The sequence below is a fragment of the Apaloderma vittatum genome, unplaced genomic scaffold (genome assembly GCF_000703405.1).
Source record: "Apaloderma vittatum isolate BGI_N311 unplaced genomic scaffold, ASM70340v1 scaffold18426, whole genome shotgun sequence".
Taxonomy (NCBI): Eukaryota; Metazoa; Chordata; class Aves; order Trogoniformes; family Trogonidae; genus Apaloderma; species Apaloderma vittatum.
This window is the reverse complement of record NW_009721414.1, coordinates 1-25,689: the sequence shown is the minus strand read 5'-3', so window position 1 is coordinate 25,689 and position 25,689 is coordinate 1. Positions and strand designations below refer to the sequence as shown.

The following is a 25,689-nucleotide window of genomic DNA, read 5'->3' as shown; positions in this document are numbered from 1 at the left end:
AATCTGGAGTCCAGCAATTTAGAGGATTTAGAAATACAGTTAGAGTTCTGAGTTTGTTTCTGTTGCAAAATAAATAAACTTATAAATAACCTGTTTGTACTCTGATGATGTGTTGATGTTTAAATTCCAATTTCTTGAACAGTATTATTTCTGATTTTCTCCAGGTTGTTACTCTCTTTGTTCCCATGCATAAATATCACAGAATTGACCATCAAAATGTTTCTCATGGTCCAGAACTTGCCAAAATGTTTAATATGTGTGATGCAGACTGTGTCAAGCTTTAGTTGTAGTAATTCTAAATTCACGTATGTAACTGTTTACGGTTTTGTTGCATTTACTAGGTTTGCTGGGATGGGTAATCTTCTTAAGGTCCTTACCAGGGAAATTGAAAACTATCCACATTTTTTCCTGGATTTTGAAAGTAAGTTCAAACAATTGCAAGACGATGAGAGAATGTTTTCCCTGACTTAACAGCGAATTGCAGTGTGTGTTTTCCAGCACAACCGATCTGTCCAAGTCCTTGTCTTTAAAATCATTTGTTCACTCAGGACTCCTTTTCTCTTCCTTTTCTATTTTTCAGGAACCAAATGGGAAATCTTTTAAAAGTTCTCACTTGCACAGAGCTTGATCAGGGGCCAAATTTTTTCCTTGACTTTGAAAGTGAGCAAAGCTTCTTGCCTGGCTTGCCTTCTTTGCTTATTATTTCCTAATAAACTGCATGCGCTTCCGCATCATAAAGCAATTCAAAAGGGATTTGCAAACAAATCGAATTACACTTCAGTTCAGTATTGCCTTTTGATACTTATAAAACTATACAAAATTACTGAAATTAATTCTGAGCAGGGAGGCGGCACAAAGATGGCTATGCAAGTAAAACCTTACTTTAAATTAGTCTCAAAACATTTATGAGCCATTCTTAAATTTACATATGAATGAGCTTGACCTCAGCTTTCTTTAACAAATCAGGGATTAAAAAAATAATCTTTGAAATATATATTGGAAATAAAAAAAAACCTTATGAAATATAAGCAGTTGAGGTGGCACTATTTTTGCCTAGTTCAGTAATGATTTAACTGGGATTATTATAGCTTCTAAAAAGTAGCGAAGTGGTCAAAGTGTATGTGCTTGATTGCATCTCTCTTAATTGCATGGCTATGAGTTTGCAAAACAGTGTTTCGCTTTCTAACTTGTCATGTCTGTATCTGATTATAAGCTATTTCAGTCTTGCTGGTTACAATTTCTCTGCATATACTTCTAGATATTGTCTTGAAAACTGGTCATCAAATCCTTAAGTATGGGTTTAAACAAACTTCACTAGTTACATGAAATGCTTTTTATTTAAAATGCTAACAGCGTGTGATGCTTTCTCTCTTAATACCTTTCTGCGTATTAAGTTTCAATGAGAAGATTTTAAAATAACTTTGTTTTGAAGCATGGTTTAAGAAAGAATTTCAGGTGATCAGACACACATTTTTTCATCTTGAAATAGTTTTCTTGAATCATTTAATCCTGAATTGTTTTACTGAAAACAAGTTACTGACCTGGTATGAGACTGTATGTATGTACACACTCTGAAGCACTGGTTTAAAAAGCCATTTTAACACATACTTAAATCTCTAAATTGTTCAAACATGCTTTCTTGGGTGAGAGCTATATGACTATATGACTATAATTTTGAACATATCTTAGTCTTACCATCTAGATCTTATTTACCTCATTATGAAGGATCAGATTTACATAAGGAAAAAAAGTTAATTGGTTAATCTGAGTTTAGGAGAAGGTGCTGTGAGTAGTGTTTCCCTTTTCCTTTTCTGTCTGTATCATTTGAGAATTTTATTGTAAACTCTGGGTGTCAAACCTTTATCCAAACCTTCACCTAGTTTTTTCCCTCTCAAACTTTTGAAGGCTTCAGCAGCTCTCTCTGGCTTTGCCAGGCTATTGGGAAGGTTTTCAGCTGCTTTAAGCTTCCGGATTTAATCAGCCCCATCATGTCCTGAGTGGTTAAGAGAGTATTCCTGACCTGGGCTGCAGACTTGGCAGGAAACAGATGGTCTGGCAGTGGGAAGCCTTGGTGAAGTGGAGATGGTGGTGGTGAGGGGGGGAAATACCTTTTTTTATTGCCTTGGCAGCAAAGGTTGGTTTTGTTTTTTTCCCAAAGTGCATTGTTGAGAACTGGACGGGATGAAGCACCCTGTCCCATGGGAGGTGACCAGTGGTTGGTGCAAGCACATGGGCATGCCAGTCAGGCACATCTACCTAGAGAGGAACAAATCTGTCATCTCCAAATTTCAGTGAGTTTGACGCTGCTGAGTGAAAGGTTAAAATGTTTTACTTGTGCAATACTTGGAGATTTTTATGGCATGAAATCTGTATTGTGTCAAAAGGATGTGACCCAAGATGCCTGTAGTTGTGCGCTTTGGTCTCCTTTAATGAGCCGTTGTATGATGTAAGAGGACACCCTTAGTGGGCATAGATAAGAGCCAGCTTGTGTGTTTGCTCTGTGTGTGACTTTCTCTGGGCCAAGTTTTCAGTTCGAGCTCATAGATGAAAATAGCCGATGCAGTTGACCCTTCAGAGGATGAGGAGTATGTTAATGTGGTTACTGTATTTCATTATTTGGATCAGCAGGTTGCTTTCTAGTTTTTGTACACTTTTTCATTAGCTGTAAGCTGAAATCTCAAATCTCTCAGCACTACTTCTGAATCGTTTATAGTTTTTGGATACTACTGCCCTGGCAGGTTTTTCTGCTGCTCTCTTCCTTTGGTATGTATTGTAGCTGTAGTCACCGTCCCTGGAGGTGTGCAGGGAGAGGCTGGATGTGGCACTTGGTGCCGTGGTCTGGCTGATGGGGTGGTGTTGGGTCATAGGCTGGACTTGATGATCTTTTCCAGCCTCAACTATTCCGTGACTCTGTGGAAGGAGGGTGTGTGACATACTTCTTCCTGCTGTGCATACAATGTGCCACACAAATACTGCTTTAAACACAAACAGCATTTTTCCTCCTACGCAGGAGTAGAACAGATACAGTCTGTCTCCATGCCTCAAACACCAGAGGCTTCACGGGCTGATGTTGGTCCAGAGTAATACAAGTTTTTATATAAAGAAAGTGGGAAAGGAACATTAAGGTTTTAACTTTGATAGTTGGTTTCATCTATACTGCTCCAAATGGGTCATCCCATGGGTGAAGCTTTGCCACAGTCTCATGTCCTTGCTCTAGAATTGAAATGTACAAACATGATTGCACCCATCATGAATTACAACTATGTGGGAAAGAACTAGTTGTTCAAAAAACCCCACGAAACTGCCACCTTAACTCTGCTCCCTACTACGTACGCTTCCAGTCCATTTGAAAGAGCTCCAGCAGTGTCACATGAATGGGAACAGAAATGCAGAAGAGGGTGCAAGCAGTTGTACAGATTTAGATATTTCATAGCATTCATGAAGCTACACAGTAAGGTCAGTGTAGTAGATATTAATTTTGTTGTTTTACCTTGTTATTCTTAATTAATACACATTTATAGGGCGTGTGTTGCATGAATTGTTCTGAGCAACAAAAATGAATTTGTTTTCTTGTCACTTACTGTTCTCCAGGACAAAATTCTGTTTTGGTGAAAAATTTGAGGACGATAATCTTGTATTGCCTCTTTTGAATTATTAGGGGGTTTTGTTTGTTTCTTTTAAAATAAGCTTACATAGAATCATAAAATGCATTGGGTTGGAAGGGACCTTTAAAGGTCATCTAGTCCAACCCCCCTGCAGTGGGCGGGGACATCTTTCACCAGATCAGGTTGCTCAGAGCCCCATCGAGCCTGGCCTTGAATGTCTCCAGGGATGGGGCTTCCACCACTTCTTGGGCAACCTGTTCCAATGTTTCATCACCTTCATTGTAAAAACCTTCTTCCTTATATCCAGTCCAAATCTACGCTCTTCTAGTTTAAAACCATTGCCCTTTGTCCTGTCACAGCAAACCTTGTAAAAAGTACTGAAAGGCTGTAATAACTTTTCATGAGTTGCATGCTCACTTTTCAGCAGCTCAGTTTTTTTCGTATTTAGCCTTAGTCCCTCCAGTACATTTCTTCTGTGCAATTCTGGAGGTCTTGAAAAATAGGCAGGTAGAAACAGGAGCACTCTAGAAAAATTAAGTTTTCTCACCTGTGGTTTTTTTTCAAATTCTGCCTTGTGCTATTTTTGAAAGAAAAACTGAGTTTCAAACTTTCACCTTCCAGTCATATTTTTTAATAGCTATTTTAATTTTTCCGTAGGAAAGCTTAGGCTACCAAAAAAAAAATTTGTTTCACATCATCTCTTCGCCCCCCCCCCCCCCCCCTTCCTGCGGCTGTTCTTACAACACCTTTACGGGCATTATTTTTTAATCCAAACTGGGAACTAAGTTTCATGCTTGAAAAAGCTCGAATCTGGCATTAATTTCATTTAATAATGCATAGCAAAAGCAGTTCTGTGTGCTCTCCTATAATCATTTTAGAGTATGGCAGATACTCAGGATCTGTGCAAGGAGAAGCGATTTGAAGATCCATTCAGTCCAGTCTTGAAAGCAGAGACAAATGGGACCTGTGGTAACTTCAGCAAGTGATGTGGAGAATAGTGTTCTCTATGAAGATGAAAAATCCTTTTCTTTGAGGTGGAGTGCAAACTGTATGCATTCAGCCAGATTACCCTGATTTTTAAGGTGTACTGAAAGGTTTACACAAATAAAAAAGTCTCTTCGTTCCTGGAAAGTGGACCATATTTGCGTGATATGGTTTAGGGATGAACTTGTAGTGTAGTGTTAATAGTTGGACTCGATGATCCCAGGGGTCTCTTCCAACCTGAATTGTTCTATGATTCTATGATATTGCTGTTTTACACTTTATCTTGATGTGGGTATTCACAATCAAACTGAATTTGGTTATATACCACTTATTTTACCTTAATTCTTTCTTAGCTCTCAACACGAAGATAATATAGGTGGTGTGAGTGCATGGCAAGTCTTTTGGGTTTTCACAAGCCCAAAGGACGAATTGTCTCGAAGTAGATTTTATCAGTTCAAGAACTGTTTTGTTCTTTAGATGTTGACCTTGTTTAAATTAGATGAATTCTGGGTATTATAGGCTCTTTCTATAGCAGCTTACGAATGCTCTGTTTTGCAGAAAATTATTGTCAAATTACTATTGCCCACAGAGGGCCTTTTTCAAGCAAAGTAGACAAATAATTCCCCTTAAATTCTTGGAAATAATTTGAAGGTTGGAGTAACAATTTGTTTTGAACCTAAAAGACTAAAGCTTATAGATTATTGAGAAGTGGCGTCCTTAAGTGACATCTTCAGTCCCATTCTCTTCTGACATTCAAATACCTTTTATAAGACCAAACTCTCTAACCTTAAACTGCGTGGGTTCCCTTTTTTCCCTAAATGTTAGCTAGGTGGACTCATGACCCTAATACCCCCAAGAATCAAAGGCAATTACTTTATAGGTTTCTCTGCCTATCTCCAGACAGATTAATGAAATTGTCAGTTACCTTTGTTCATGTGTGATTAAAAGTGTCTATTATTAGAGCAGGCCTGGTAGCAGAGCAACTGCCCACTTTTTGCATACTAAGATATTAATACGCTCGCTCCACAGGCAGCAAGGCTGGAGATGGAATCTGTGTCCAGCCTTGTCTCTAGCACTGCAGAGAGTGCCCTAAGCAAGAAGCTACAGCTCAGCTGGAGAAAGGTTGTCGGCTCTGTGTCCACCACGGAGCTGATACTCCTGGCACAGCACCGTGCCTTTAGCAAGGAGCTTCGCTTTGTTCTAGCCAGTTTAGAAAGGATGAAGTTCAAAAATCCAATGTAGGCTGGACAGGGTACTGTTTCTGCCCAGTTCTATTCTTTTTAATGTGTGGAGGATAACAGGTTCTGCTACCCTTTAAAATGCATTATTCACTGTACTTTTAATGTCTTTTGTCCTTCTAAGGGCGTAAGCTAGCTTTCCATCTCATTTTGTCCCAGATTGGAATGGGAAAAATAATTTTCGCTGTGGCAAACCTGAAATAAGACTTGAACATTATACAGTAAAATACGCATACTGCTCTCTAACTTGAATTACTGGCCACCTTCAGCAGTGGACAGGACAAGAAAAGCTGAAAGCAGAGCCTGTAAACATTTGGGTTTACTTCCAATTCTTTTGTTAGGCTATCAAGGCCCGGAGGCTGTGAAATTTTTTTGGCAAATGTGTTTCCATCTTCACTGAAATGCAATCTTCAGTGTAAATCCTCTGAACCTGCAGTCAGTTTGACTGAGAGTGGAATAAAGTTCTGTGCTTTTCTTCTGCATTTCAGATACAGAAAGGGTGCATGGGTTGGAAGTGCTTCTTTTAATAGCCTCGTTATTTCTTAATAAAAAAGAATTAATGAGATACTACTATACTTGATTTTGTATTAGTAAAGGCTTCATAGCTATTATTTTTACATTTAATCTTGTCTAAAGAGTACTAATGTCTTACCTACATAGCGGTTTCTCTGGTTTTTCTATTGCACACACAGTGGAGAATGAGGTAGATACCTTGCTTTACTAAGTTTAGTTCATTTTTTTAAACAGATGACAGGTATTTTCTAAGAAAAGAGTAATACCTTTGCACCCCACCATGCACCTGAAATATTTAGTGCATGCACAAATGGATTGTGGTGGGTCTGTCTTTCCACCTTTTTTTAATGAAGTCTGAAGCCCCATCCAGAACATCGAATAGAGGTTGTGTAAAGGTGAAAGTGAGCATTTGTTCATGGAATGGATGAATTATCATATCGGTTTTTTCTGATGCAGCCAATGGAATTATATTTCACTCCATAGCTAAGGAGTTTTTCTTTCTAGTTGAAAATTTGCTGGTAGTATCTGTATATGGAAGAGTCAAGCCTGCTCTGACTCCTGAATTAATTTGATTGAAGATTCATTTGGCTGTCAGGTTTAGGTTCACATCAGAAACATTTGGGCGAAGGGAGGTGAAAGGGTTTCCTATTTTGTCCTATGAAAGGCAGTGTACCCTGAATGCTAAATTTGAGTACTTTGAAGAAATGCACTAAGTCTGGTGATTATGGTAACTTGTTATTGAGAGGGGTTGCATTCAGTGTGGATTAGTCAGTATTTATAAATGGGCTCAAATTGCTCTAAGCGTGTGCTGGTTCTCTGGTGGTGTGGGGGTAAGAAGTGAGCACTGCCAAGCAGTGATTCCACACTGTGAGTCAGGAATGGCTTTTTTTTTTTACTTGGAACAGAGAAAAAAAGCTTTGATATTGTTGGAATAGAAAACCAATTTTAAAAGCCAGAATCTGTCTTGAAGAAGTCTGTGTTCCTTTTAGTTGTTGTTGCTGTTATTATTGGTGAAAGCAAGATGGATTTTTTCCTAAGTGATTGATTACAGGTATTACCATTTTTGACAAGATCTTCATGTAAAATCCCTTCTGAAACATGGCCATGGTCTTATCCAAACATCTGTTTTCATAACCTATATTTCATAAGTAAGATGCATGTATTTGGTTCTTTTTTTTAAAGCCTGAATCATCCCCCATACCTTTTTATTTAAGCTAAACACTTTTAGCATAAAAATAAACTGCTTCTGCAAATGCAAGCTAAGCCTGTTGCTCTGTAGCCCTTGCAGCCCTCTTCCTCTCCCTTCTCTTTCTTTCCCTCTTCCACCCACCTCCCTTCCTCCTACTCCTACTCCTCCAGGTGCTGGGACGCTACAGAAAGCTCAATGGGTTTCAAGTACTCAGCCTTCCCCCAGCTTCTAGAAAGATGAATTGGGAAAATTTGTAAAAGACAAACAGTAGAAGGTGTTACAAGAGACCAGTTTTAAGCCCTAAAGTGCTGAGCAGATTATAGTGTTTACATCTCTGCTAGGGGCTAATTTTCTTTTTCAAGCAAATAAATTGTAAAAAGTAACATAGAAGTACGTTGTTAACCAACCCATGCTTCAGGTGACCTGAAAATGCAAATTTTACACTCATGAGCTGTACTAATATATTACTTATTTTCTTTTGTGTCTTAATAGTCACTGAAAATGTTATTTTACTTAACTTTTGCCTAACTGTTAAAAATAGATATTCATGTATAGGTAACTCCTACCTTCTCCCTACTCTGTTGTTCTTTGGTATGTAACTGTTGAGCGAGATTACCAATTTTTTGCCTTAAACTCAGAAGCATTTACTGTTTTGTTGCTGTATCATAAGGTAACAGGCTCCTTGGAGCATCTACTTGAGATTATTTTTTTTTTGCAGCTTGGGGAAAGAACCAGTCTGTGACATTGTAAACAGGGATTTTCCTGCTTGGGATAGTTTTTCCCCTTTGGTGCCACTTTCCCTCAATTTCTGAAGGACAGTGGAATTTTTTTGTTAACGTCAAGTGGTTTTGGATATAAAACCCAGGTCAGCAAGCCCAATTTATTTTTACTTTCACTTCTTCTGTCTTTTAAACAAGATTAGGGAAAGTTTCCAGAATAAAAGAAAAGTCGAATCAGCATTATTTCATGTGCCCAATCTCATGGAACTCACGGTAATATTAGAGGTATAGGAAAGATTTCAAGTATTAGTTGCTTCAGAGCTACAGACATGTAAAACTCAGCCACTTGTGTCTCATTTGTGCCAGGTCCATAGATAACCTGACACATTTAAACAAATTATTTTAGCTTTGAAACATCATGGAGAGAATGCCATGGTTCATTTGTTTCTAGTGGAGTGGAAATGGGTGGCAAACTCAAGGAGAGTGAGAAAACTAAATTTTTAATATTTCTTGTCTGTTAATGTAGAGATGTGTGCAATAGCCCTTCCCAATCATTGAGTTTTGAACTGAAGGTATCTCATTGCTTTTAATTCAGACAAGTAGTCCTTAAGTCCTAAGATTCACTTTCAAAGAATTTTTTAATTCCATAAAAAATTAAAATTCTGTGTTTACAAGCTAATACAAATTTAAGAAAAAAAAAAGTTGAATCTCTGTAGAAATCATAGCATCATTTAGTTTGGAAAAAACAGATAAGTTTGAGTCCAACTGTTAAACTTAGCAATGCCAGCTCCACCACTAAGCATGTCCCTGAGCACTACTTCTGAAACCTGCTGGAACAATGTAATTGTTTCAACAAATACTGACTAGAGTTCTATATAGCAAATCACAGAACGGTAGGGGTTAGAAGGGGCCACTGAAGATCATATAGTCCAACCCCCCTGCCAGAGCAGGATCCCCTGGAATAGATCACACGGGAACACATCCAGGCAGGTTTTGAAAGTCTCTGGAGATGGAAACTCCACAACCTCTCTGGACAGCCTGTGCCAGTGCTCTGTCACCCTCACAGTAAAAGGTGAACCTCCTGTTTTCCAGTTTGTGACCGTTGTGAAGTTTCCATCACTGGACACCACTGAGAACTCTGGCCCCATCGTCCTGACACCCACGCTTGAGATATTTATAAGCACTGATGAAATCCCTCCTCAGCCTCCTCTTCTCCAGGCGAAGCAGACCCAGCTCTCTCAGCCTTTCCTCATGTGATAGATGTTCAGTCCCCTCATCATCTTGGTGACTCTCTGCAGTAGTTCCCTGTCCTTCTCGAAATGGGGAGCTCAGAACTGGTCACAGGACTCCAGGTGAGGCCTCACCAGCACAGAGTGGAGGCAGAGGATAACCTCTCTTGGCCTGCTGGCCATACTCTTCTTAATGCACCCCAAGATGCCCTTGGCCTTCTTGGCTGCAAGGGCACATTGTTGGCTCGTGGTCAGCCAGAACTCTCAAGTCCTTGTCCCCACAGCTGCTCTTCAACAGGTCACCCCTCAACCTGTACCAATACATGAGATTCTTCCCCACGTGCAGCACTTTACACTTGCTCTTACTGAATTTCATTAGGTTCCACTCCTCCCAGTTTCGTGTCATTGGCAAACTCGCTGATGGTGCACTCTGTCCCTTCATCCTGTTTGTTGATGAATATATTGGGTAGGGCTGGACCCAGTACTGACCCCTGGGGTCACCACTTGCCACAGGCCTCCAGCTCGGTTCTGCCCCACAACTCTGAGCGCTATCCTTCAACCAGTTGGTCATCCAATCTTTGGTCAGTGCCAGTCATCTTTATGTTTTAAAGCAAAATAAGGCAGAAGATCTTAACCGTGTCTGATGTGTCAGTGTTCTGACACCCTGGTGTCACACTGCTGGGAAAATCCCACCCAATGGGATTTGAATGAGAAAATTTATATACTTCCAAATGTCATTTCATTGAACAGTAAAGGTCTATAGGTCTCTCTGACCCTTAAAACTGATAAGAGATAGAGCTAGATTTACTTTAGGAGTAGGAATTATCTCTGATGTATATGAGAAAAATCTTTATTTTTAGCAGTACTGTATCTGAGTTTTACAAAAGGATAAATAAATTACCCTAGTTAAGGAAGCCTGGAACGATGTCAAAGTGGCATATCCCACTGCTCCGTCCACTGAAAGGTCTGATTTTATCCCCAAGCTGCAAGAAAAGTGAAAAAACCTTTGTGACCACGCTGTGGAGCTTATGAGAGGGACGTTTTTACTGAAGGATGGATGCATTATTCTATTTTCTGATAGCATTGCTTTATGATACCGCTTCACTTCAAAATGCTGCTTTTTGAGAAGAGGCATTATGAGCCAAACATACAAAAACTGCACTGTTTTTCCTTCCTTGATATAAAAGCAGAAACTTGGATGTTAGCAGAACAACAGTGCAGTATAATTGTGTATTAAAAAAAAAACACAACACATGTCAGAATGGAGTTGCACATAGTCAAGCTGGATATAATGTTGTTAAGTAGAACTGAGTCATCTTGCCGTTTGCGTTGCAGCTACCTGTTGATTTTGTGCATTTTGCTTTTCTTTTTCTTAGATGCACAGCCCACAGATGGAGAAAGGGAGGTATGGAATCAGATCAGTGCAGTTTTACAGGACTCGGAAAGTATGCTTGCAGACCTTCAGGCTTACAAAGGAGCTGGACAAGAAATTAGAGATGTATGTCTGTTGACATTAATGACAATTCTTTGGAAGCCAAATCAAGCAAAACGCGATGTGTTCCTTGCTTCCGTTCCGTATCCACGTACATTCTATGAAATGATAGGAAAATCTTCATGAAAATTGTATTTAGATAATATGTTCCAGTTTATGTCTAACTTGAATATAAAGCCCTAATGTGAAGTCATTAATTGATGGCTATTGAAATGTCTTTTAGGTTTACTGTACTAATTATTTTTCACTTTAAGAAACACCGTTTCATATGCCTTGTTTCATATGTCTTATGGTAGAAATCAAAGCTCAGGACATGGAAAAAGATGTCAGAAATACACTGTAAAAAAGTTGAAAATCGTTGTTCTTTTGTGTAAGTGGAGTAAGGAACCACAGTAAGTTATAACCTTACATCCACTTCGCAGGCATCTTATTCCATGAAACTGGTCCCCAAGTGTGATTCTGAACTGTAACTTAACAATTTTCTCAGCTGACAAAGCCTTTTCCTCCATCAGCTTTGCAGCTATTGTTGGCGTGAGCTGTTTGTAACTAAAGAACCTGAATATGTTGAAGACTTCAAAAGCATCAAAACCTCAAGAAAAGGCCATTTCTGCAACTAGTAGTCATACGAAGGATCTTACCTGATACTTCTACAGTAGTTTTGCTACCCAAACATTTCTGCATGTCAGTGATGCATTGGAATAAATAATTTTAAATGAGTATGTTACAGGAGGAGAGGAGAGAGAAAACATTGTATTTTTTGGACTTAGTAATGTAATTGTTCTGTGTCTTACAATACTTACTTTCTAAAGTAATACAGTAGCAAAATTCTAAACAATATTTGCTTGTTATTCATATATCACAGTTCTTTATAGTACTATTTCCATTTCAGGCAATACAAAATCCCAATGATATCCAGTTGCAAGAAAAAGCATGGAATTCAGTATGTCCCCTGGTTGTAAGGCTGAAGCGCTTTTACGAGTTTTCACTCAGATTAGGTGAGCCCTTTTCTAGTATGTCTGTTTATTAGGGTACTTTATCTATAAAGAAATACGAAGTTTCTTTTTCCACAGATTTTTAAAGGGTTATTATTCTTTCTCTTTGGTGTCGACAGATATTTAACTACAATTACATTTATCAAGACATGTTTTTAATTATAATTTCAAAATTATCATATTTGTTAATGTGTCCCTTAAAATAAATCTGTATTATCTAAATAGTACAAGCAAGGAATGTAATAAAAATGTATACTGGTGCCTGCCACTCTTTCGCACTTCACTGGTCCATATTGTACTGAGGCAATTTATTTTTTGCCATTTGGATCTTTCAGAGTTTTTGAAGAAATGTAAACTAATAATATTTTGAAACGTCTTAAAAACAGGGATAACAGGGGGAGAAGGGTATCAATAAACGCTCTCACGGGGTAAAAATCCAAAGTCAGGCGTGTTTTATACTGTCTTTGTCTTCTGTACAACCCCCAAAAATGGTGTAATTACTCCTTGAATTAGGATTCTGGAAGAGAACCAGTGTGCAGAAATGTATATATGAAACGGGAAAGCTCCCCAACGCAAGGGAATTCTTCTACAACATCCTGCTTGCTAGGTCTTTCTTGTGTTGAGTTATGCTGGTAATTATAGCCACAGGAGGTGAATTATATTGCTACCGGTGCCTAAGAGAACACTTTTAGGAACAGAGATGCCAGGATAATCTCCATACTGAGCTGATGGCTTATTGAGGAAGATGAAAGAGTCGAGTATCTGAATGCAAGAAAAAGCTCTTTCTAGAATTTTCCATGGGGAACCCAGATAAAGGGTGATAAAAAGCGAACAGATTTCAATGATACAAAAACAGAGAGAAAATAGAGAGCCTGAAGAGGCACATGGCTTTGCCTAATGTTTCTCACCTTAGAATAGTAAGAAAAAGCACTTCTGTTAGGGCTCTGCATCTACAGAGAGTTCCTTCCCTTCAAACAAAGTATATTTAGATACTTAAAACTTTGTCATGATACAGACTAAACAGAGTTTGTGCTTCTGATTTTTATTCAGAGAAAGCCCTGCAGAGCTTACTGGAGTCCTTGACGTGCCCTCCTTATACTCCAACTCAGCACCTGGAACGGGAACAGGCACTAGCGAAAGAGTTTGCAGAAATCTTACATTTTACTCTTCGTTTTGATGAACTTAAGGTTAATAAAGTATTCTAATACATGCTCATTTTTACCATGTGTTTTGAACCAAAACTGATTATTTCATATTTGTCTTCGTCGAAGATGAGAAACCCAGCAATTCAGAACGACTTCAGTTATTACAGGCGGACAATAAGTCGCAACAGAATAAACAACATGCATGTAAGTAAACAAAATCCAATGTGCTGTTCACACCGAGGTGTTTATCAGTGTGCATTTACACTGTTTGTGCTAATGTTTGTGCTTTTGATTCGCTAGTTGTCGTGCTCTCTCCTTCGCACCAAGAGTTAAGCAGTAGTCCAGATGAAATGATTAGAGTGCAACTATTTGTGCAGCAATCTGCTCACTGACATGAGCATGTACTGTGTCTTTCTCTTGCTGCTGGCAAGATTGTCAAGAGCTTTACTGACTATTTTTTCTCATGTTTTCATCAGCTAGACATTGAGAATGAAGTAAACAATGAAATGGCCAATAGGATGTCCCTGTTTTATGCAGAAGCCACACCAATGCTGAAAACACTCAGTAATGCAACCACACATTTTGTATCAGAAGTAGGTAATGGGGGAGAAGAGGTCTGACACAGATATTCTTGATTTTAATTTTGCGAGATGGTTTACTGAACACTGGCTGTTTTTTACCCTTCTAGAACAAAACATTACCAATTGAAAATACAACGGACTGTCTAAGTACTATGGCTAGTGTATGTAAAGTCATGTTGGAAACACCGTAAGTTTTAACCTAAATCTTGTTTTTCTTGCATGGGAGAACTTATATTGTATTTCAAGTAACCACCTAGGCTAAGCATAGTTTTTTTCCTAAATGAATTCATGTTTGCTTACCTTAAGTTGTTGCCACTTTTGTGTACAAAGCATGTCTTGATATTAGAAAGCCTTGCTGCCTACTGTAACCACTTTAGGATATTTTTCATGAATCAGCATTGAGTTTTGTTAGGGAGAGCTTATGTGGTCAGCCTGTGTTTCAACAGAAGGTTAAAATACAAATGGAATGTTAAGCGCAAGAGGCTTCAGTGTCTGTGTTTTGTCTAACGAGGGCCGTAGGCCAGCTAACACCTCTAAGCTGCCTGTGCTGCTGGGTTATTAGCACACTTAGGGGAGGGGCAAGGTTTTAGCTCTTCCAGGTAGTGCTTTCACGAATGATACAGAGGGACTATTTTGAGGATCATTTGAATAGATCGTTTTTGGGTGCAGCCATCTTATTCTGGATATGAGAAAGTTCAGCTGTATGGAAACTGTACAGCTGCGTTCCTAGGTACCAGTGTCGATAGGGCCAATGGGGCAGCAGCAGCAGCAGTTTAGCAGTTCTGTTAGTTGAGTATTTTTTAGGCTAGCAGTCCCTTTGGGTGGAAAACACATACAAGACTGAGTCAAGGTAGTCTTTCTACCTTTGGATCATTTGTTCATGGTGCCATTTAAAATCTAGAACTCCTTTCATGACTGTTTATAAAAATTCTGTACATAGGAGATGAAACTCACCTCACAATTACAGGACATCATAGAAATAGTAATTTAAAAGTAGCCTTATGTGTCAGGTCATTTTTTGGCAAAAATAGAGGAATAGAAAATTCGTGAGTTGTGTGCCGGAAGATTATCTGATACTTAGTTCTAGCTGTGAGTTAATCAGCATTTTCACATCAAAATGTCTGTAGCCTTTAAACCTGTTCATGCTATGATGCTATGTAAGAATAAAAGTTGAAGTTATTGCAAACTGAGATGTAGTATAATACAGATTTTAGTATTTTCAACTATATGTTTAAGTGAAAGAAAATCAATGAATGACAGTAGACAAATATATGTATGTTATCTAGGAATTTAAGCAAAAAAAAGTAGCTTTCCTTTGAGCTCCTGATATGTTGTGTTTATAAGATTAAGCAGAAGTACAATCTGTTTCCATCATATTTCATGAACTGTGAAAGTCATTTGTGAAGCCATCATCAGAGATATTTTCCTGAAGCAAGGATCTGAACTGTGAAGAGGTATTAGAAGGGATCTGCATCTCTCTCTTTGCTTTCTAACCATTCTTCTAAATTGGCAAAGGCTTATGCAATTCAGAGACCTTTAAAATCTTACTAAGATGCATCTTTGACCTTGAAATACAAGTTTATTTCGGATTTCTTGCTCTCATAGTCTAGTTTGCAAAACAGGACAGTAAAAAGTCAAGACTGTTGGTTTCTTTTGTTCTGTTTTCAGAGAGTACAGGAGTCGATTCACCAGTGAAGAGACCCTTATGTTCTGCATGCGAGTAATGGTGGGAGTTATTATTTTGTATGATCACGTTCATCCTGTGGGAGCTTTCTCAAAGACATCAAAGATTGATGTAAGAGTGACTTTTCTTTAGTATTCTGTAGGTTTGAGAATACTAGTCTGCATCTCTTTTTCAGTACAAGTTTATGACTTTGTATAAATCATTTTAATTACCTTTGAATGGCAAAATTTAGGATTTATCTTCAGCTGCATGCTTCAGTATACATTATTTGTTTGAAATTAAAGCAAGAATCAGTCTTTATATTTTGTATTTTCTTCCAGGCACAGATATTCATTTGTCTTAAGTCTACAATCCTGCCAACTGCATGGTTACACTAAAATAGTTTTGTAATAGTTTTTTAATAAGTTCTGTGGTCACAGTTTTTTATTCATCATTTAATTTAGTAAAATGTTCATCTTTGGCAGTAGTTCTGTTGTAAATACACAAATATTTGACGTTGTCTCTGCTGCATCTGAGATCTCAAGTAGCAGAACCGAAATGTTATTGTTGTAATGTTGATAATGACCATCCAGTTGTAGCTTTGGCATGACCAATCACAGAGAAATCAACTTCATTTTCACATGGGAGATATTGCAAACACACAAAAAAACCCGCTCTTACTTTTGCTACATGTTTTTACAAATCTATGTCATGCGCTGTGTCTTTCAGCAGAAAAAAAATTTAATTTATGAAAAACAATGCAAGTCTCCGCCTTTACAAGAGAAACTACCTTAAAAGGGTATATTGTTGTGCTCTATGACATTGAGTCTTTGTTAGCATTTTTCACCCGGAGATGAAATCAGTATTTTACCGCATCTCTTCTTTGACTCTGTTTTACAGAGGGAGAGAGATGTCACAGAGAGGTGAATTGATTTGTTCGAGGTCATGCAGCAGGTAGAGCCTGGGAATTGAATGCAGACTTCCTGACTGCTAATTCAGTCTCTTGACTACAGAGACAACACAAGGAAAATTTTGATAGGACCAAATATGCAATGCGTGTACTTGGTTTCTCACATTTATCCTGAAAGTTAGCTAGATATAAATGGGAGGCAGGAAATGTATGACTGTTTTTTAAGATGAGTACGTGATCCCAAATCTTAATTCGCTTGATTTTTTCAGTGATTCTTTTCTAACAAAAGAATAGTGTAGTGCAAGATCTTGGACTTTATAACTTAGACTGAATTTGTATAACCACTAATTATGAAGCAAATCATAAGTTAACAGCGGTTAGGTTACCTTACAACTAAAATTGAATAGTGAAGATTACTTCCTTGTATGCATGCATAAAAATAAAAGTCAAAGTTGAAACATCTCTTTTGATAGCTGCTGAGAGCAGTGACATGGAACTCTGTTCCAAAATCTTTTTTTTAGTTTGTATCAGCTGTTCCTGGTATTTTTTGAGTTGAAATTGGAGAAATAGTTTGCACGTTAAAATATATACACTCGATATGTAATTTACTATAAGCAAATGCTGATTGAAGTAGGTGTTTTCTCAAAAATTAAACTTTTACGATCATTTTTAGTGCTTTTTATTGTGTCATATAAAGCAGCGTTAACACTCAGTAGTAAAAAAGCCTACCTGTCTATGGTGAAATTTTTCCTTGTTTTCAGCTAGTGCAATTCATATATTATTGTTCAATAGTGGCATGCTTCTGTTCCCAGATGAAGGGATGCATAAAAGTTTTAAAGGAGCAACCACCTGACACTGTAGAAGGACTTCTGAATGCTCTCAGGTATGTGTGGAATTATTGTTTTCAACTTAGAAGCTTCATACATGAGGAAAACTATTCTTTCAGGTTTGCCTCTTCACCTGAGGCTCTCTTAATATTTTTTTTATTTCAGTTCCATTTTACTTTGATTAGCAATAGCTGTTAATATACAAAATCATAATGTCATTCTACAGAGACAGTTAAAGTTCATTTTATTGCCTAAAACTTAGCCATCTAAAAGGTGAACAGTAAATCCAAGATGAACAATATGTATCTAAGCTAAGATTTGTTACATAAATTACCCCAGCAGCTAGAACTTCAGAAGCAAAGAGCACGCTTCACACGCTTGCCACTTCACTTCTCTCTTTCCTTTTGAATAAGGAATTTATTTTTTGATTTTGCAAAACGATACAACTTCCAGAAAACAGCAACCTAAATCCCAATCCTGTAGCTAAGTGTTTCAGGTTCTGTCTTGGGAAGCAAGACACAGTGGTCTGATTCTTCTCTGAAGCTGAGAAGGGAGTCTTAGTAACAAGTTTTTCCGAGCTGCATTGAATTTTCTACCTGTTGAGTGCTTGGGTAGAGTGAGAACTGCAGCCTTAACTACCTCCATATTTGCTTATCACATCTTCTGAACTAAAGCTGATGTGAAGTTAAAACCTACAGGTATCAGGTGTGTTTTGAGCCTGTGTGATAAGCGATGCTCCTATGAACGTAAGCAGTGAGAGTGATTGGGGTTAAATAAAAAAAAATATGACTGAAGCTCTTCATTCCTCTCAGAATATTTAAGAGTGCTGCTTAAAATTAGGCTTATAGATTATGCCAAAATTCAATCTAGAGACCTAAATCCTTTTAGTATTTACCCTATTTCTTAAGTCTTTCCGTGACTTTTACTTCTTTCAAAGATACAGTTTTAACCCAAAATCATGATGACATAATAGGTGAATGGCAAACAGGATTTAGCCAGGGTTTAGCCACAATTTTCCACCTATTAACAGGGAATCATTTATTGCAAGGGGTATTTGGAAGATGAAGAGCACCAGACGATCAGCAGTTAAAATCCAGTGGTTAGTGACTAGAGGAACATGTAAGTTCCTCGTTTGTGTAAATGAACTGCAGTGATTTCAAAAGCAGGCACTGAAGTTTTCAGACTTTTGTAATCCCTGTTCATTTTATAAAATGCTGTTTTAACTTCTGATTTCTAGGTTCACTACAAAACACCTGAATGATGAATCTACTTCAAAACAAATTCGAGCAATGCTACAGTAGTATCCTGAGACAAGTAGATGTTTGTATTGATCACAGAAGATGTGTATGTTTACATAATTTAATACAGTTTGATGTTAATACTTGTGTGTATTTACATAACCATTTTCTTCACATTGCTAAAATATATGAATCTGTTCATAACCTGACTGACTTTATATAGTGCAGCCTAAGTTTTTATGCTAGCCTTTATCTTTTTACTTTTAAAATACTTTTTTACTTAGATACTTCAGCTCCTACAGTTTTTCTGTGCATTTTAATCCTTAAACACCTTCTTTATCAGAGAAGTAAGTAGTAGTGAAGGCAAAATGGAAATAAACCGAGATGTTCAAGATACCACAGAAGATGAACTTTAAAGAAGGAGAAAGTTAATATAAAAGAAAGTGAAATTCATTGGATATGTTTTAAGAACCTGAGCACAGTTTTTTAGTCAGTTAGTTTTGGGATCTCATCAAACTTTTATGAATAGGCTGATACCTGAATGTTCACCACTCTCATAAAATACATTGTCTTTCCTGTAGTAAGTGGAGTTTCACTTAATTTTGAGGATTATGTGCTGGCTGACATCCAAAAACGTGTTGTAAAGAGATCATTTTACTTTTTTAAGTATAACCTGTACCTTTCAGCAATTGAGGACATTAATATCCTTTTTCAGATTCACTATAAGTAAAAAGAAAATATGTTTTAAGACCAGTGCTAAATTTTGAGAATCCTGTATGATTTGAATAGATTTATAAAGGAAAGGGAAAATACTAATGATTTTACTTAGTTAGAAAGGATTTGTCCGTGTAATTATATCACAATGAACATTATCTGTCAGACAGCTCTACTTGGTAAGTGATTTTTTTTGCTGATATAAACTGGTATAAAGCAGAATACTCTTCTGTAGCAACAGACTTCCCTAGTGTCAAATTGGCCTCATCAAACTAGGGATCATATAAATAAGTTTTAAGAGCTGAGTGGTTCGTAGGCACTCCATCAAGTGATTAGATCATTAGAGTCAACACAGAAATATATATCAACTGAATGCTCCTCATTGGTTTTTGAGATGTGATTCATGCTTCAAGGAGTTGAATTCCTTGATGAGTTGCTTATTCTTACTTTCTAGTAATTTTTCTGGTAAATGGAATAGAAATACTTTGCCAAAAGCAGCAAAATGCTCATGCTCTGTTAAGTATGTCTTCTGGATGGTCTGCAGTTGCTGTACATATTCTTGCAGAGGTCACGTTCTGAAAGTGTGTTCAGTTTTGTGTACTTTGCTTACACGTATGTGTGAAAACTCCAGTGCTTGTGCACAGATTCAGATTTGTATTTGCTTATTCCTGTGCATGTAAATCAGGGTTTGTGTGCTCTCACTGGAATTTTCCTGCATATCACTTCTAAAATTATTACCTTGAGACTTTGAAAGGTGCATTTGGTCTGCTGAAACTCAGCTGCGCTGTGACAATTGGAGTCGTTGAATTTAGTCCTTAAACAGTATTAATATCATAAGGTCTTTGGAGTAGGGATTGCCTTCGAGCTCATTTCTGAGCAGAATGACCACTATGAGGCTTCTCAAGCCTGATGAGAAGCTGTAGGCCCCAACGTGCTGTATCTTAGGATACAGGACAGTGCCGCAGCTCCAGCGTTCGTGTCACGCCTCTGCAGCTGTACCAGCAGATCATTTACGTTGGTGTCAGGAGCAGAATTAGAAGTCACACTAGTTGGTTTTTTTTCTTTTTCTGAAAGCAGTGGTCACACTGCTTTTTCACAGTAGTAAATCCACTGTTTACAAGCTCCATTTTTAATGGACGGACATTTGAAAATGTGTATTAGGGAAAATCCTGCTTCATTCATAGTCACTTCCAGTTAGGTAAATCTAGGTGGATGACAGGCCACTCTGTTGAGCTTTGGTAACTGAAGTTAACACATGCTTACCTGTGATTATTTGTCAAACAATGAAGTCTTATCTTTAAGTAGCCCAGAGGAAAGCTATTTGTCACTTGTATAATAAAAATGTAAACCTTAAAGCATCCTGTGAGGTGTCTTGTGCTGTTTGCCGAAATCACCGAGTTTCTTTGCTTGCTTTGATGTTTTTGTACAGAAGTTTGTTTGAAATAATAAAAAGTTTGGTACGGTAAGCATTGGGACTGTCTGTATGTAGAGATAACATAAACAGGTTGAGAAATACCTAATTTAAAGTTTGAGACCTGAGATACGATAGGCTCATCTTTATGTATCCAGTTTATAGTTTATTTTAAAAACATTTTAAATGTTTCACTTGTATGCCACAACAGTATAACCTTATGTCACTTAATTCAGTTTTTTTTCTGGCACTTTTTGTGTGTCATCTTGACCAGGGGAAATTGATGGTATTGCTTTCAGAGCAGAGGGCATGAAACCCTTTTTTGACTTTTGTATCTTCACATTAGTCATTCTAGGCTATGGTGGCCATCTCAGGTTACATTTGTAATCAATAAGGTCACCAGAGGATGCTTCATTTAATCCTAAAATAAGTGCAAATGAATTGCTCTTGAAAGAAGACAAATGGTTAAAGTTATTGATCTCCATTTTGCCAATGTTTCATCTTATTTTCACTCATCATTATGTAAAAAACCTGTGATTTTTAGTATGATAAATATTTAAGCCTTATAATGACAGCATTTGAGAATGTTCATAAATGAGCATGACCAGTCTGGGTCAGAACAGCCCTAAAAATTTGCTTTGTTTTGTCATGGAAGAAAAATGTTGTTTTAGGGTGGTATGAATTTGAAAGGCTAGAATTTGCTGCTGTGAACAAATGAATAGGTTTGAAACATAATTTAGGACTTATAAGCTTTCTACTTCTACTAAGTGGCTGTCATAAAGGCTAGTTAGTAGGATTATATTTACTGGTATGTGATAGACCACATCAGTCAGATAATTAATGTTTTCCATATCTACTGAAATTTTAAAAACAGCTTTCTGTATTTCTGTATTTCTCTGTATTTCAGCCAAATTTAAACTGAAAGTGAGATATGAGTAGTATATATGATGACTCACATTCTTAGATTTATTCTACATTAAACAAAGTAGGACATAAAGTTTTCATATGAAATGATCTCTCTTCCCCCTTCCTCATTTACTTCTTGAGACATTTAATGCAATCAATATATTCCTTAAAAAAAACATGATGGCAGCTAGGTGGATGCACATATGGGAAAAAATGCATCTTTTTTTTTTAAGGGCACATTTGGTTTTGACCAAGACTAGTACAGATGCCGAAGTGACTCTGAATGGCAGCACAACCATTGGGTGTATCAACAACTCCTCCCAGTTTTGTATCAGCTGCAAAATTCCTGAGGGTGCGTTCTGTCCCACCCTCTGGTTCATTAATGAAGATGTTAAACAGTACTGATCCCAGTATCAACCACTGGGGTACACCACCAGTGACTGGCCTCCAGCTGGGTTTTGTGCTGCTCATCACAGCCCCTTTGGGCATGGCAGTTCAGCCGGTTCTCAGTATGCCTCACTGCTTATCTTGTCCATATTTCATTAGTTGGTCCATGAGGATGTTATGGGAGGCAGCATCAGAAGCCTTGCTAAAGTCAAGATAAACCAGCCCTCAGTGACATCGGCCAGCTCTCTCAGTGTTTGTGGTGCATCCCATCAGGTCTCATAGACGTGAATGTGTCCAATTTGTATAAATTTTCCCTAACCTGATGTTCTCCACCAAGAGTATGTCATCTTTGATCCAGACTTTATCTCTGGTCTCAGGGGCCTGGGATTCCTGAAGGAAAATCCTCCCATTAAAGACTGATGCAAAGGCAGCACTATGTTCCTTGACCTTTTCTGCGTTCTTTGTCACCAGGTCCCCTACCCTATTTAGCAGCAAGCATACATTTTCCGTAGCTTTCCTATTGTTGCTGATATATTTGTAGAAGGCCCTTTTACTGGTCTTCATGTCCTTCACCAGATTTAACTTCAGAAAGGCTTTGGCTTTCCTAGTCCCGCCCATGCATGCTCAAACAGTTTCTTGATAGTCTTCCTGTGTCTCTTGTCCTTGCTCCCAATTCTTCATGCTGCCTCTTCATGTGTGAGTCTAGTCAGGAGCTCTGGGGCAGGTCTCCTGCCATCCTTGTTTGGTTTTATGTTGTCAGGAAGCTTGGATGAGAGGTAATAACTTGAAAATAAGCCAGCTGTCCTGGGTTCTTCTTCTCTCCAGGGCTCTATCTTATGCAGTTTTTCCAGCCGGATCCCTGAACAAATCAAATTAAAATTCCCAAATTAAATGTTTCCTGTAGATCATCTTGTGGCTTTATCATCAGGAATATGCTTTTTTAATTGCATGTATTCTAGCACTATTAAAAGTGCATTGTTCTGTGAGCTTCAAAAGTAAATAAATATGAAAACTTGCATATCCAAAAGTTTGCTAGTAGTTGGAAGAGGTGTTTTTTGGTTGTTTTTTTTCTTTACAAAGTAGGACACTAATTACTATTCCACTGTTCTTTACCTCAGATGAGTTCTCTAATGCAAAATTAAAGAATCTGTGAAGTCATACCGTGAAGCAGATTAGGTAACACAATGGAAACCAGTGAGCTGAAGCAAGGATGTGAATTTGATTTGCCAATAAGAGAATAAAGCTCATTTTGGTTAAAAAGCCAATACAGTGTATCTAGTATTTTAACTTAGTCTGTAAATGCTTCTTTCTGGGGACTAGTAAGTGAGAATTCCTGACTGCAACATAATCCAAATTCCGCAAACACAGAATTCTCTTTCACACTGCTTTGAGACAAATATAACTCAATCGATGTTAATAGAGCTGTTTCTGATTGACACTGGTGTAAACGATACCCTTTGTCTTTTCTCAGTCATGGCCTTTGACCTAAATTTCTTATTACTGAGCAAATCGAGTGTTTGCTAGTGCAGATCAATGACGTAACACAGTAATTGTGCAGAGATCTCTTGTGCTTGACTGGTTTGAAATTAAAGCTAAAATGAACAGTGCAGTAGACGTTCTAGAAAATCAGTAGGTATATAGTTAAACAGTAGCCTAACCAAAGCACTAATCCCTAGTTTACAAGGAAGATATATCACGATTTTTCAAAAGATCTTGATTTGGGATCCAGATGGAATTAATATAACTCTCTTGTCTTGGGTATTTAGGCTGTTCACAATTAAATATGTAGACCTATCTTTTGACATTTTATAATTGCTAACAGAACTTAAAGGTTAGAATATTTGAATGTGGCTTGGATCAAAATTGCTGCTACAGCTCATGATTGTTCTCCTGATTCTGTATCCACTTCAGTGAAAATCTACACTTTAAAGAAATTTTCCGTGAATTTTAGTGATGTGTCAAACAGCTGTTCTCTTACTGCCGTGAAAATTATGGAAGAGTTTGTCTGTCTTTTCTAGACACTCAAAAGAATTCAGAAGAGGACAGGGGACAGTGATCAACCTCAGCCAGTTTAGCTCTTGCACAATGAAAAAAAGGACAAAGCACGAGACTTGACATGGGTGCAGTCCCCATGCAGTTCAGAAACTAGCCTGTCCAGTGGGTTGTGTGACATGGCAGAGTCTGAGTGCCAGATCGTGTTAGATGGACGGGGAGCTTCTAAAGGGCTTTGTCGAGGAAAGGATTCTTCCCAAAGTGAAGGAAGTTGTTTCATTACAAACACAGTTTTAGGATGCCATGGTAGGAGGAAGCTTAAGGGCTCTTAGTGTTGGAGATTAAATAGTTAACTTGGAGAATATAAGAATATAATTGTGAGATTGCTTAAAATTACAATGAAATGCAATTTATTTTGTCTTATGAGTGACACTGTTTTGCCTGAGTAGCCAGAGTTGTTGAAGCCTTAGTCCCAGACTGGGGACTTTTACCTAAATACTGAAGAGCTTAGGCTGAAGAAAGGCCCAGAAACCAATGATAATTGAGAAAGATCAACAGAAGCTGTATCCTAGAGATAAGAAACGAATGCCTGCCTGGAGAGAGAGGAAGGATCCAATGAGGAAAAGGAAGACCCCAGACCCAAACACTACTGTTGGAACAAACTAACATGTAATGAGTGGAGGTGAACTTGGACTGAAAGGGTGTAATTGCCCAGGGATTTCTTTGTTCAAGGTCTCTCTTGGAGGGTCCCAGCTTGAGGTGAAGTAAACTGTGACGGAACCCAGGGTCCAAACTCTTCTTTATAGTTGGGGGCTAAGACCGCATCCAGCTGCACCTCGACTCCTCTCTGTGAGGAAGTTTAGGAAGCAAGGGGGTCCAGTCTGAACCTCACAGCTTGGCAGGAGGTTCTTCGCAGACTCTAACACCTCGTACCCTGACCTCCCGTTCTGCAGCAGCAGCAGCAGCAGCACCGCGCTGGGCACAGCCTCGGTTTCCACTCTAGGTGCTGCCCAAGGGCCCACCTCAGGCCGTACCCTCTGCTCTTTGACGCTTTTTTTATCGAGTGGTGTCAGGTCCCTCATGTGAGGGATGCGGGGTGGCTCACCTTAGCTCACCTGTACACAGCTTCCATCTGCCTCCTGCCAGCAGAGTCTTCCCAGGGAATGCAAAGAGCTGGGAACTAAGCCTCATTTGGTAACATTTCTGAGAAGGTTGTTGGAAAAAGGGATCCTATACAGTTTTTTTCAACAGTATTAATATTTATCAATTTTAGATACATTTCTAAATTGAATGCTATGGATTTATATGATTTTAACTTTTTTTCCTCTAGAGTTTTCTATGCAATTTCTATTAGTGTCTTTATAAACTCAGAGTAAAGAAATGTCTGACAGTGAAATAAGGTAGTTCCATGATCTTTTGTGGTTGGTTGGGGGTTTTTTTGTTCTTTAAAGTGACTGGGGAAAATTGTTAAAATCAATCTCATGTCTTTTTCTTTTATTATTCTTTTGTATTACACACAAAGCTGGGATTAATTTTAGGCACTTTAACTCTTAAACTCAGACTTAAATAGCATACAGCTTCAGAGCTCAAAGGCTTTTCTAGAGAAACCTTCCCAAACAAGACTCCCTAGAGTGGACTTGAATTAGGTTTCTTAGATAAACTTCACCACACAGGTATACAGAGTTACAGAGATACTGATTACATCAGTTTAAGACTGTACTAGCTTTTAGAGCGCTATGATTTTTTTATTTCAAGAAAGAAAAGTATTATCTAGCCAACCTAATTAAAGGATTTTGTGGAGGCTTTTGGTATGTGTATCAGAAGAAATGTACATATTTATTCTTGTGATTAATTTTAGATTACGTGCACTCAGGTATGCATCCGTAATAATATCTATGATATGTATACAATTAATATATTCAATATATTAATAAACTTAATTTAATATAGTAAA

General features: G+C 38.0%; 1 protein-coding gene across 2 annotated transcripts; it reads left to right on the top strand.

Moving 5' to 3' along the window:
• Positions 1-339: 339 nt before the first annotated feature.
• FAM49A (family with sequence similarity 49, member A) lies at positions 340-19,101 on the top strand. 2 transcript variants are annotated; one of them, XM_009871389.1, is made up of 10 exons: positions 340-421; positions 10,854-10,975; positions 11,859-11,964; positions 13,012-13,148; positions 13,233-13,310; positions 13,583-13,699; positions 13,795-13,874; positions 15,356-15,482; positions 17,073-17,143; positions 18,325-19,101. In XM_009871389.1, the coding sequence occupies exons 1-10, from the start codon at positions 352-354 to the stop codon at positions 18,386-18,388; spliced, it is 972 nt and encodes a 323-aa protein (XP_009869691.1). In that variant the 5' UTR covers positions 340-351; the 3' UTR covers positions 18,389-19,101. The 2 variants fall into 2 exon arrangements, with proteins under 2 accessions (XP_009869691.1, XP_009869690.1); XM_009871388.1 differs by lacking the exon at positions 340-421 and adding an exon at positions 588-660.
• Positions 19,102-25,689: the final 6,588 nt, after the last annotated feature.

Coding starts and splice junctions, on each gene's coding strand:
- FAM49A (XM_009871388.1), top strand. CDS start 588: ATGGGAAATCTTTTAAAAGTTCTCACTTGCACAGAGCTTGATCAGGGG. Junction 661..10,853: donor TTTTTTCCTTGACTTTGAAA/GTGAGCAAAGCT, acceptor TCTTTTTCTTAG/ATGCACAGCCCACAGATGGA. Junction 13,700..13,794: donor CCACACATTTTGTATCAGAA/GTAGGTAATGGG, acceptor TTACCCTTCTAG/AACAAAACATTACCAATTGA.